A 13,520-nucleotide genomic window follows, 5' to 3' on the forward strand; every position below is an offset into this window, starting at 1 on the left:
TCCATATCCTACACTAAATTACTAACCCTCTATACCCTACACTACATTACTGACTCCTCTGTACCCTACACTTCTACTCCTTCATATTCTACACTCCATTACTAACCCTCTATACCATGCACTACATCACTGACTTCTCTGTACCCTACACTACTACTACTCTGTATCCTACACTACATTTTATCCCATCCTTACCCCACACTACATTACTGACTCCTCTGTACCCTACACTACAACCCCTCTATATCCTATACTACATCACTGACTCCTCTGTACCCTACACTACATCACTGACCCCTCTATCCCCTACACTACATTACTAACCCTCTATACCCCACACTACATTACTGACTCCTCTGTATCCTACACTACATCACTGACTTCTCTGTATCCTACACTACATCACTGACTTCTCTGTATCCTACATTACTACCCCTCTTTACCCTACTGTACGTCACTTACTCCTCTGTATACTACATTACTGCCCCTCTATATCCCATACTACATCACTGACTCCTCTGTACCCTACACTACATCACTGACCCCTCTATCCCCTACACTACATTACTAACCCTCTATACCCCACACTACATTACAGACTCCTCTGTAGCCTACACTACATCACTGACCCCTCTATCCCCTACACTACATTACTAACCCTCTATTCCCCACACTACATTACTGACTCCTCTGTACTCTACACTACATCACTGACTCCTCTGTATCCTACATTACTACCCCTCTTTACCCTACTGTATGTCACTTACTCCTCTGTATACTACATTACTGCCCATCTATTTCTTACACTACATCACTGACTCCTCTGTACCTGCCACTGTATTACTGGTTTCATGTTTACCCTACACTACTACCCCTCTATATCCTACATTACATTACAGACCCCTCTATACCCTACACTACATTATAATCCCTCTATACCCTACACTACATTACTGACCCCCCTATACGCTACACTACATTACAGACCCCTCTATACTCTACACTACATTACTGTCCCCCCTATACCCTACACTACATCACAGACCCCTCTATACCCTACACTATTGACCCCTCTATACCCTACACTACATTACTGACTCGCCATCTACCCTACACTACATCACTGACCACTCTATACCCTACACTACTATCCCTCTATACCCTACCCTACATCACTGACCCCTCTGTACCCTACACTACTACCCCTCTATGCCCTACAATACATTACTACCCCTCTATACCCTATGCTACATTACAGACCCCTCTATATCTTGCACTGCATTGCTACCCCTCTATACCCTACACTACATTATTACCCCTGTATACCCTATGCTACATCATTGACCCCTCTATACTGTACACTAGTACCGCTGTATATCCTACACTACATCACTGACCCCTCTGCACCCCACACTACATCACTGACCCCTCTGCACCCCACACTACATCACTGACCCCTCTATAACCTATACTACAACTCTTACTCCTCTGTGCCCTATACTACATCTACACTACAAATACATGTACTATGGTCTCTGCAGTTGGTGTTGGTCTAGAGCTCTGAACTACAGTAGAAAAGTAAAGTGTTTACAGTGACAGGATACTTTGTTTATTACACATAGATTATCACATTCATTTCTTGCTTAGCCTGAATAAAACACTTCCTGAAATATATTTTAAAACATACTCACAGGTTCTCTGTGCACCCGAAGGAACCTAGAAGTCATTTAGGTTTCTCTACCAAAAATACACTATGAGCCGAGATACAAAGTGCCTACAGTACATGGGAAAAGTATCAAATATTTAGATATATTTTTGAAAAGTGTATCATTAAATCAACATATATTAGAGCCCTTTGCTGTATTCCATGGTTACATACATCAGGGATAAGGCATGTTACGGTGCGGAGCTGAAATCCAGGTCATGCTATGGATGCGGCAAGGTTATATTTAGAACATAATGCATTCAAACGAAAAAGCTGCTGGCTGGATGAATAAGGGAACGAGAATTGCTGTGACTGCACTCATACCATACAGTAACAGGCAGGGTTTTTATGTGACATCTTGTGTGTGTGTGTGTGTGTGTGTGTGTGTGTGTGTGTACATATATCTATATATATAGATAGATAGATAGATAGATAGATAGAGTATATTGTATATCTATCTTTAGCTACAGAGAAAACATCCTCTTTGTCAATGATCGATTACATTTATTCCTACTGTATGCAAATTTTATACATCAGTTAACGCATTGCTTGTTGTAGTTTAGAACACACAATATATATATATATATATATATATACTGTATGTATATAAATATATATACAATATATTATTATTTATAGCTAATTATGTTCTATATTGTCATAATGATGTACACTGAAGAAAGCCATACTGTTATAACTGTGGAATCTGCAATCTCCGTGTTATTAATTCTAGTATCGCTTGACTTTCAGGGGACCCCGGGAGTCGCCGGTTTGGCGGGAAAGGACGGTCGGAAGGGTGACAAGGTGATGATATGCGTGTTATACAGTGATGTGCGGTGAGGTCTATGGCTAGGGAGGCACTAGCTAGTATCAGAGACACATTGATATACACAGATATATGAATAAATAATCACATTTTTTTCTATTTACCAATAACATGAAAACAGTTTGTGCAGAAAGTTGTAGGTGATAAAAAAGCTCTGGTGTATAGTGGAGTATGACAGGTGAGGCTGTGGCTCCCCTGCTTCTCCTGACCGCACGTCACTGGTTCTGTTCTGTAAGGAGACCTGCTACATGGGGACTGTATGGAGTATGACAGGTTAGGCTCTGGCTCCCCTGCTTCTCCTGACCGCATGTCACTGGTTCTGTTCTGTAAGGAGACCTGCTAGATGGGGACTGTATGGAGTATGACAGGTGAGGCTCTGGCTCCCCTGCTTCTCCTGACCGCACGTCACTGGTTCTGTTCTGTAAGAAGACCTGCTACATGGGGACTGTATGGAGTATGACAGGTTAGGCTCTGGCTCTCCTGCTTCTCCTGATCGCACGTCACTGGTTCTGTTCTGTAAGGAGACCTGCTACATGGGGACTGTATGGAGTATGACAGGTGAAGCTCTGGCTCCCCTGCTTCTCCTGATCGCACGTCACTGGTTCTGTTCTGTAAGGAGACCTGCTAGATGGGGACTGTATGGAGTATGACAGATGAGGCTCTGGCTCCCCTGCTTCTCCTGACTGCACGTCACTGGTTCTGTTCTGTAAGGAGACCTGCTAGATGGGGACTGTATGGAGTATGACAGGTTAGGCTCTGGCTCCCCTGCTTCTCCTGACTGCACGTCACTGGTTCTGTTCTGTAAGGAGACCTGCTAGATGGGGACTGTATGGAGTATGACAGGTGAAGCTGTGGCTCCCCTGCTTCTCCTGATCGCACGTCACTGGTTCTGTTCTGTAAGGAGACCTGCTAGATGGGGACTGTATGGAGTATGACTGGTGAGGCTCTGGCTCTCCTGCTTCTCCTGATCGCACGTCACTGGTTCTGTTCTGTAAGGAGACCTGCTAGATGGGGACTGTATGGAGTATGACAGGTTAGGCTCTGGCTCTCCTGCTTCTCCTGACTGCATGTCACTGGTTCTGTTCTGTAAGGAGACCTGCTAGATGGGGACTGTATGGAGTATGACAGGTGAAGCTCTGGCTCCCCTGCTTCTCCTGACTGCACGTCACTGGTTCTGTTCTGTAAGAAGACCTGCTACATGGGGACTGTATGGAGTATGACAGGTGAAGCTCTGGCTCCCCTGCTTCTCCTGACTGCACGTCACTGGTTCTGTTCTGTAAGGAGACCTGCTAGATGGGGACTGTATGAAGCACGTGAAGCAGGTATGCAGAGAGCTGGATGATTCTCCATCTGTGCGCTGTCTATAGAATTTCCTGGTATTTGTACAAAAATCAAAGCTGAAAAGTTTATCTAATCGGCTGGTGCTCATTTATTTTCTCCATCTGTTTTCTGGATAGCAGGGGATTAAGAACTCTGATGCTGAGTGTATATATTTCACAGCCAGCCTGGCTGCTGCACAACAGGGAGAGCAGAATGTCCGTTGGTATGAGAGGAGTCTCTGTACCAGTATGCATACATACAGGGGGGCTGACCAACAGCCATTACCATGCAACCGGTCAGTCCACTAGGCGCTAGAGGCATCCCTGAGGTGCGAGGCACTTTGTGCGACTTCTCAGTCGATGGTTACCATCAGTGGTAAAGTTGTAATTGGCCATTGATGGTAACATGCTTTGCTGTGAAGGACCATTGATGATTTCACACACCGATGGTCATCCCAGTTCTTTAAATGACTGGCCCACAGGCCAATCACAGCCTGTGGGAGGAGCTTCACGTGTGTCAGGGGCGGAGCTATGCTCAGTGTTCAGGCACATACTGTAGTTCTATACCATTAATCGAGGGAAAGTATTTGGATCTCCCCCATCGATGGTAAACGTATTTGACATCGGTCATTGACCATCGAGGGTCAATGGCCATCCCTACCGGTAAGAGGAAGCCAGTAGATCTGCAGTCCGCAGAGTGCCGTTCCAGGCCAAATACAGGTGTCATTGAGTGGGGACAGTGCTGCCCCCCTCAGCCTTGTACCCTAGGTAGTGGCACTGCCAGCACAGAGTAGATCTCGCTGCTGCCTTGTGCCGACCTTGACCCTAATTAGATCTCGCTGCTGCCTTGTGCCGACCTTGACCCTAATTCTGTGACGTCATGTAAGGACAGGTGTAGGTGGATGTATCTGTTGAATGTTACAAGGCGGATTAGCTGCTGTGTATAACACCTTGTAATAAAGCCATGTTCTAGAGAATTAGCGGTTTAGAGCAGATATACGTTTGGACTACAGCCTAGGGACCAGCGGATTCTCCCTCTGAGGCACAGAAACAGGATTATGCCGTATACTGTAAGAGGAGCATCCGTAGCGCAATGCTAATTATAAATATTATGTACATTTTTAGGGGGAGCCCGGTAAAGACGGACAAGTTGGACCTCCCGGTCCTCAAGGAGAAGCCGGTCTTGCTGGTTTGCCCGGACTACCAGGAAGAGGCAAGGACGGCGAACGGGTAGGCCCAAATATGTCGGCATATCACCATTATCATTGTCCTTGTTGTACAGAACCATTTGATAACACGCATCAGTGTGTATCTATCAGGAGGTGCATGCTGAAATTGCCACCATGACCAATAGTCACAAGGGTCCCTTGTGTTGTTATATATTTTATATATTGCTCTGTGAAAATCTACAGCACAGAACATGCGTCTCCGGTACTGTGCGTCTCCGGTACTGTGCGTCTCCGGTATCGTGCGTCACTAGATTCAGATTGTGATGTATTTTTAAAAAGTATGAGGAACAACTGTTACATGTGCTTCCGAAGGCTGTACTTTTATTATATACGGCTGGGGTTAATCTTATTCGTTTTAGTGTTTTGCACACTATGTAATGTGTTATGTACTGATTATAATTAGATATTACTTTGCTCCACGGAATTATTTGAGCAGCCCACTAATTATGTCTTTGTGAAACTGACAGAACGTTCCGGAGCTTTATACACATTCTTTTATCATCAATATCTGAATCCAGCGCATGAACATAAGGGACCCTTTTTGTCCCCATGGTACATCCAATTCAAATTGCGGTCGCCGCAGCTTGAACACTGTGAAATGAGATATTGTAGATGGTTGACCTCCGGGGGTGAATGCGATGTCAGTATACACTGCCACCATGCTTGACAAAGCCTGGGCGCAGCGCTCAGTATTCAGGAAATTGCCGGTGAATACTGACACCTTGTTCTCCGTAGAGATAACCTTCCATTTCACAGACTTCACACTGCTGCAAGTAAACGTTCCACAAACTAAAAGCCAGTGTGTGTATCTGCCCCGAGCCTTATGCTGGGAGAGATGTATCAAACCTTCGAGAGAGATATAGGTGTCTATTTACTAAGTCTTGGAGAGAGATAAAGTGGAGAGAGATAAAGGCCCTCATTCCGAGTTGATCGCACATTGCAACTTTTTGCTGCTGGTGCGATCAACTAATCCCAGCCTATGGGGGGAGTGTATTTTAGCACAGCAGGGATGCGATCGCTTGTGCAGCCCTGCTATGCTCAAAAAGTTTCCTGCAAAACAAGACCAGCCCTGGACATACTTACCCTGCGCGACGGATCCAGCGATGAGAGGCACGGCTTTGACGTCAGACATCCGCCGTCCGTTCGCCTGGACACGCCTGCGTTTTCCTTACCACTCCCCGAAAACGGCTCCAAACGGTGAGTTGCCGCCCCGGAACGCCTTCCTGCAGTCAATCTTCTTGCGGTCGCCGCTGCGACCGCTTTCAAGGTAGTCAGCGTCGTTGCCCGGCGGCCAAAAGCGCGCTGCGATCGGGTCGGAAGGACCCTCAAAGTACCAACCAACCAGCTCCTAACTGTCATTTTTCAAACACGGCCTGTAACATGGCAGTAATAGCTGTTTAGCTGGTACTTTATCTCTCTCCAAGGCTCAGTACATAGACCCCATAGTGGAGAAGTTTCCTATACTAACCAATCAGCTTCTAACGGCCATGCTACAGGCTGTGTTTGGTAGTTCATCACTCTCAATTTTATCACTCTCCAAGGCTTTAGTACATCTGCCCCTACTTATTGAAGTCATTAGGCAACCAGAACCTTCTCAAAGCTAATACGTGTTATGTATGTCTTCTATAGGGTGAGCGCGGACCTCCTGGACCACTGGGACAACATGGCTCTAAGGCAAGTAAAGTACAATGGCCGAGATGCTCTGAGTGTCTTATTGAAGGAAACCATAACATCCTGGTAATGCCTATAAGGACACCTCAACATGAAGAGGTTATACTCCATGCCCGCTCTAAGGAACCTTAAGGATGAGAATGCGGAAATGATAATAGATGTGCAATGCAGAGTCTTAGCCAGATTGATCACATCTACACTTACAGCTGGAGAGGCAGAACTGGGCTGTTTCAGGGCATTCACGTATGGGGGAGTTCAGGATGCACCCTATGCATGCCTGGCCGTAAGAGACTATACGGCTGTAGCACCTAGTACCGTGCAGGTGTAATTACTCGTTGAAGTTGTCTGCTTGAACGCTCCCTGGCCATTTTCTAATGTCTGAGAAACCATTGATTTATTTTTGTGCCCGAACCCTATTTCTCTCCGAACAGCCATCTTTGACCTGGTTTCTTGTAGACCAGATTGTTTGAATGTGACCCTGTCCTGCCCTGACCTTCACCCTACCTGCCCTGACCTTGACCTGTATATTGACTATGATTCCTGTATCATCCTTCTATATAGACAGTGTTCTAGGGGACAGGAAGAAAAATTGAGATACGCCAATTGGAAAGGGAGCTTGTGCTTCTCTTTACTACTCTGAGGAAGTGGATGTCCCAAATGTTCTTATTTTAAAGTCAGATATAAACTCGACCTTCTTAGCGGTGACATATTTCATCAGAAAGGAAAAGTAAATAGTATACGCTGAGTAATAATTATTGATATATAAAAAGTTCCAGTTTAAGTGGGACAAACATGGCTTCATGTGTAGTGGTTTCCATCCTGTATAGGGTTTTTATATAGAATTTCTCAATTTTCACCCAATTGGTGTAAATCGAATATTGACGAGAAGATAATAACATACTGTACTGTCCATGCTGTAATGTTATAATAAAATTAGGTATATGAAATGATATACTGTGATGGGTGAGTTAAGGCTTCTAGAGAGAATTCTTACCTTCTCAGTGTAAAGTTCCAAGCCATAAAATAAAGGAAAGAGAAGACATAGCGCTCGCCGGGTCAGTACGTTAAGGGGAAAACATTAAATAAACCGTGGTGTTCTAACATTATAGAAATCTTCATATCATACTTTCCGAAAAAATAAAATATAAATCTTTATATAAAATAGGTATCAAATATGACACTTATGAACAATTAATGAACATTATTTTAAATAAGTATTGATCCATTAGGATTTCTTATTACCAGTCCGGTCTTAAATCATATGGGGGCTCTCTTGAGATCATCACAGGTCTTGGCTGAACAGTTTGACCTGATTATATCATTCCTTGAAACACCTTGTAAAAGGAGGAATAGTAAATGATAATAAAAAGCATAACATTGTTACAAATAATGTATCATATGCCATATGTTTTATATACACAGATGTGTCCACATACGCCGATCCTCAAGACCCACTTATTTATCAAAGCTTTACAGCTCTCATCCTAATCCACTGCTCCATGTTCCGCGCTCCCTGGTCTCTCCCCTCTGTCACCCCTGTCTGTCTGCCTTTCCAATTTAGAATGTAAGTTTTCATGAGCAGGGCCCTCCTCCCTCTCATGTGCTTTTCCTCTTTGCAGCAACGTTTATAAACCTAATCCATGGCCGAGCAGCTCCGCCTTCCGGTGCTCTGCTTGGCCGTCCTGCATACTACATAGAGACGGAAGCATGACCCGCGCACGCCTCCCCCTGTGCCGTGACCATGCCCCCCTTTTTTGTACGCCCACAGGGATTTTATACAGCCCCAGTCCGTCCCTGGCTTAAGATGATTTAAGTCAAACCATTAATTTTTTTAATTGTACAGATGTTCACTATTAACAAACCCCTAAACCTCTCCCTAAAATATGCTACTGAATGACCCCCTTAGGGCATTGCGCTCCTTACATTTAAGGACAGAATACATAAGAGGTACTTTGGCTGCAGAATAGGAAAGTGTGAGCGTGACCCTGCAGGTCACAGACTCCCCAGTGGGTTTCATCCGCTTACGGCAGGTTAGGAGAAGGAACGAGAGCTGCATGTGAGAAAGTGACATGTATAAGTAAGAAACACAGGCTGCAGCGTTAATAATGATACATACCGAGAGCCTGGAGAATGATTCATTCCACTGACAGGATTAAGGACAAGTAGAAAACAAACTTGGGTAATTAGCGTTTGATACAATACGTTCATTTTCCCCCCTAATTGCTCCCTGCAGCATTCATTAAAATGGCATTTAGTTCATCACGCCGCAGAGCGCTGGTTCCAGTCTGCGTGTGCCGGATGCTCCAGCTAAAGTCGGCTAGAGACGCTCAATTACATGGAGTGTTTCTATTATTCAGGCAAAAGTTTTTTATTTTTTTTAATTAACAATTATATTGCGAGTCGTGTAATATAACGCAATTTGGCGGCTGTTGCAGGATGTTTGAGCTGTAATGGGGGCATGTAAACCAGTTCTCCCCCCAAGGCTCACCCAATGAGTTATGGGGAACTCCAATTCCGGAAACATGATTAAGTTGGGGGCGATTCCGATCTGATCGTAGATGTGCTAAATTTACACACTGACATGGGGGGGGGGGGGGGGGCAGCGCAGGGCTAGTCCGCCCCGCATGTCAGTCCCGGCCCCACCGCACAGCGGCGATGCTTTTGTACTTGAAGAGTAACTCCCCACCAGCTCAGCTCCTGCGTGCTGGCCGAGAGTTACTCGTCGTTGTGATGGTTGCAGCGGCTGCGTGTGACGTCACGCAGCCACTGCGCCCCGCCCCCCACATGATCCGGCCACGCCTGCGTTGGCTGGACCGCGCCCACAAAACAGCGGCCAAACACCGCCGTATTGTCTCCTCCTGCCCAGCGACTGCCTCTGCCTGTCAATCAGGCAGAGGCCATCGCTGGGCTACGACAGCCGTCGGCTGTCTGGCATGCGCCGGCGCACTGTGGTGCTGGCGCATGCGCACTTCTGACCCAATCGCTCCGCTGCGATGACCGGCAACGTGCGATCTGTCAGAATGACCCCCGCAGTCTTTTATACCCCTGATTATTGCAGGACAGATTTACAGTAAGTTAATGGACCGTATCACAAATCACATGATATAAAGATACGCATTGAAATATATATTAGGGAATGGGCAGTGAAAGTGGATTGTCCTTTGCTCTGTGCCTGTGTCTGGAACATTCTGTGGTTAATGCTGCATCTATGGGCAAATTTACTAAGGTGGGAGGGTTTTTTTTACAACTGGTGATGTTGCTCATAGCATACCTCCCAACTGTTCCGATTTTCGTGGGACAGTCCCGTTTATTGGGTCTGTCCCGCTGTCCCTCCTGCGGGCTGTAGCGTCCCGCGGTGGGGAGGGGGGGGGCAATTGGGAGGCTCCTGATCACTTACTGCTCTGCTCAGTTGAGAGCAGAGCAGCGGCAAATACACGCTGTGCGCATGCGCACAGCGTCTATTCCAGTGAGCTAGAGGGAGAGTGGGCATGGCGAGCAGCTCACAGAGCGCTGGCCATGCCCCATCAGTGGCGAAAATGGGGGGGGCGTGGCTCGTGATCATGGACCCTCCCGTGAAGCCACGCCCCCTTCCACATAGGCCACTCACTCTTTTTGGGCGCGGGCGTGCTACGTGCGCCAAGATGTCCCTCTTTACTGTACTTCAATGTTGGGAGGTATGTCATAGCAACCAATCAGATTCTACTTAACATTTATCTAGCTGCTTCTGGAGGATCATAGATAGAATCTGGTTGTACAGTTCACAGGCAATACATCTTTGTATATTGAGTAGTTTATAAAAATCTCTAAATGGTGTTCAGACTTATGCGATTGATTTAAGAAGCAATAAGCAAAGCACAATGGCCCTTATTCCGAGTTGATCGCACCGAGCAACTTTTTGCTGATGCTGCAATCAACTAATCTCCGCCTATGGGGGAGTGTATTTTAGCTTTGCAGGGCTGCGATCGCTTGTGCAGCTCTGCTATGCTAAATTTTTTTCCTGCAAAACAAGACCAGCCCTGGACATACTTACCCTGTGCGACGGATCCAGCGATGATGGGGCCGGATTTGACGTCACACCTCCGCCCTCCGTTCGCCTGGACACGCCTGCGTTTTTCTTACCACTCCCCTGAAAACGGTCTCCAACGGTCAGTTGATGCCCCGGAACGCACTCTTGCTGTCCATCTTCTTGCGGTCGCTGCTGTGACCGCTTTCTTCTCTGTCAGCGTCGTTGCTCGGCGACAGAGGGCGACAGGCAATGACGCGCATGCGCAAGGTGCACACTGCGCATGCGCATTCCAGACCCGTTCGCACCGCAGCGAAGAACCGCTGTGTGCGAATAGGTCGGAATGACCCCCATAATTGGATAAATCTGAGTTGCTTACTGATTACTTATATTGCCATCTATATCACAGAGTATAAGCCCCTCGTGCCAGCAATATACACAGTATTAACCCCCTCATACCAGCAGCATACACAGTATATTAACCCATCATGTCATGTCCAGTAGCTAATTAACTTGAAATAATGCATTCCAAAGACAAAAACAGTCCAAAGTGTTTCCATTGCGTGTTCTATATGGGCAGGTTAAAGACAATACTTTCATCAGGGACTTGGTGGAGTGGCTGCCCATTGCGCGTGCAGGACTGTGGTATATTACTGCCAGGCTGGGGGCAGCTGCACCAGTACCTGCTCATGCCTAATGCCCCCAGTACTTTCCTGGGAGACAGTTGTTTTGGAACGCTGCCCGTAATGAAAACTCTGAAGAAAGAAACTAACATGATAAATTAGAACCTGAAAAAAAAATAATCCATGTCAAGATTCAAGACCAATTTCCATATTACCGTCTAAATTAAAACAGGGTTTTTGATCCCATTGAAGCGGAGCTGCTTAAATCTGCCTTCCTGCGGGTTCCTCCGGCTTTACTGATTTTGAAAAATAAGGCATTAGGGAATGAGCAGAGATTTGCATAAAATGACTTATTGCTTGTTATAGAAGAATAAGACTCACGTCAGTGTTCTAGCTAATGTGCCATCGTCTCTGAGCTACAATGGGTTATCACATGTTTCTGCTGTTACTTGCTTATTACAATGTTACTTCATTTTCTTCCTTCGGCGATGGATGTACAGTCATAACACAATGTGACGCGGTTTAACGTTGAAAACTTTAGTGCAGGAAAGGCCACTTTCATCAAGACTCATACAGTATATACCAATCAGCCATATCATTAAAACCACTTGCCTAATATTGTAATAGGTCCCCCCTGGGCCACCAAAACAGCTCGATTGGATTGAGATGTGGGGACTTTGGAGGCCAAATCAAGACTGGGGAATAAGTTCCTCAAAGCATTACTGAACAAATTTTGCAGGATGGCAGGGCTCATTATATTGCTGAAAGAGGCAACCGCCATTAGAGAATACTATTGCCATGAAGAGGTGTACTATGATAGCAACAATGTTTAGGTAGGTGGCACATCCACATAAATGCCCGGACCCAAGGTTTCCCAGCAGGTCATTGGGGCTAATTCAGACCTGATCGTAGATGTGCTAAATTTAGCACAGCTACGATCAGTCACACAGACATGCGGGGGGACGCCCAGGACAGGGTGCCCCGTTGCACAAGTACAAAAGCATCGCACAGCGGCACCATCTCTTCCCCGGTAAATGACGCACACACACTTGGCTGTCCAGTTCTGATGCTCACTTGCCCATCGTAAGCACTTTTGGCGGTGGACAGGGGTGAGCATGGGCACTTAGACCTGTCTGCGGATATGCAACCCCATACACAGCAAGCTGCGATGCACTGTGTGATTGGTCAACTTTTCATCATAGCCATCAGTAACTTTTCCAGCTATTTGTTCTACAGTAGCTCTTCTGTGGGATAGGACCAGATTGGTTAGCCTTCAATCCCAAGTCACATCAATGAGCCTTGGATGCCCATGGCCCTACCTCTGGTTCACCAGCTGTCCTTCCTTGGACCACTTTTGGTAGGTACAAACTAGTGATGTGCACCGGACATTTTTCGGGTTTTGTGTTTTGGTTTTGGATTCGGTTACGCAGCCGCGTTTTGGATTCGGACGCGTTTTGGCAAAACCTCCCTGAAATTTTTTTGTCAGATTCGGGTGTGTTTTGGATTCGGGTGTTTTTTTACAAAAACCCCTCAAAAACAGCTTAAATCATAGAATTTGGGGGTCATTTTGATCCCATAGTATTATTAACCTCAATAACCATAATTTCCACTAATTTCCAGTCTATTCTGAACACCTCACACCTCACAATATTATTTTTAGTCCTAAAATTTGCACCGAGGTCGCTGGATGACTAAGCTAAGCGACCCAAGTGGCCGACACAAACACCTGGCCCATCTAGGAGTGGCACTGCAGTGTCAGACAGGATGGCACTTCAAAAAAATAGTCCCCAAACAGCACACGATGCAAAGAAAAAAGAGGTGCAATGAGGTTGCTGTGTGACTAAGCTAAGCGACCCAAGTGGCCGACACAAACACCTGGCCCATCTAGGAGTGGCACTGCAGTGTCAGACAGGATGGCAGATTTAAAAAATAGGCCCCAAACAGCACATGACGCAAAGAAAAAAGAGGTGCACCAAGGTCGCTGGATGACTAAGCTAAGCGACCCAAGTGGCCGACACAAACACCTGGCCCATCTAGGAGTGGCACTGCAGTGTCAGACAGGATGGCACTTCAAAAAAATAGTCCCCAAACAGCACACGATGCAAAGAAAAAAGAGGTGCAATGAGGTAGCTGTGTGACTAAGC

The 13,520-nt window shown here is 46.1% G+C and overlaps 1 protein-coding gene across 1 annotated transcript in view; it reads left to right on the top strand.

Annotated features, from left to right (window-relative positions):
• The window catches only part of COL22A1 (collagen type XXII alpha 1 chain), a 381,368-nt gene that overhangs the window by 208,828 nt on the left and 159,020 nt on the right, over positions 1-13,520 (top strand). The window contains exons 26-28 of the mRNA XM_063925140.1: positions 2,456-2,509; positions 4,976-5,080; positions 6,709-6,753. Coding sequence (XP_063781210.1) covers positions 2,456-2,509; positions 4,976-5,080; positions 6,709-6,753 — 204 coding nt within the window. The remainder of the gene's footprint in view (positions 1-2,455; positions 2,510-4,975; positions 5,081-6,708; positions 6,754-13,520) is intronic.

The sequence above is a fragment of the Pseudophryne corroboree genome, chromosome 5 (assembly GCF_028390025.1).
Source record: "Pseudophryne corroboree isolate aPseCor3 chromosome 5, aPseCor3.hap2, whole genome shotgun sequence".
Taxonomy (NCBI): Eukaryota; Metazoa; Chordata; class Amphibia; order Anura; family Myobatrachidae; genus Pseudophryne; species Pseudophryne corroboree.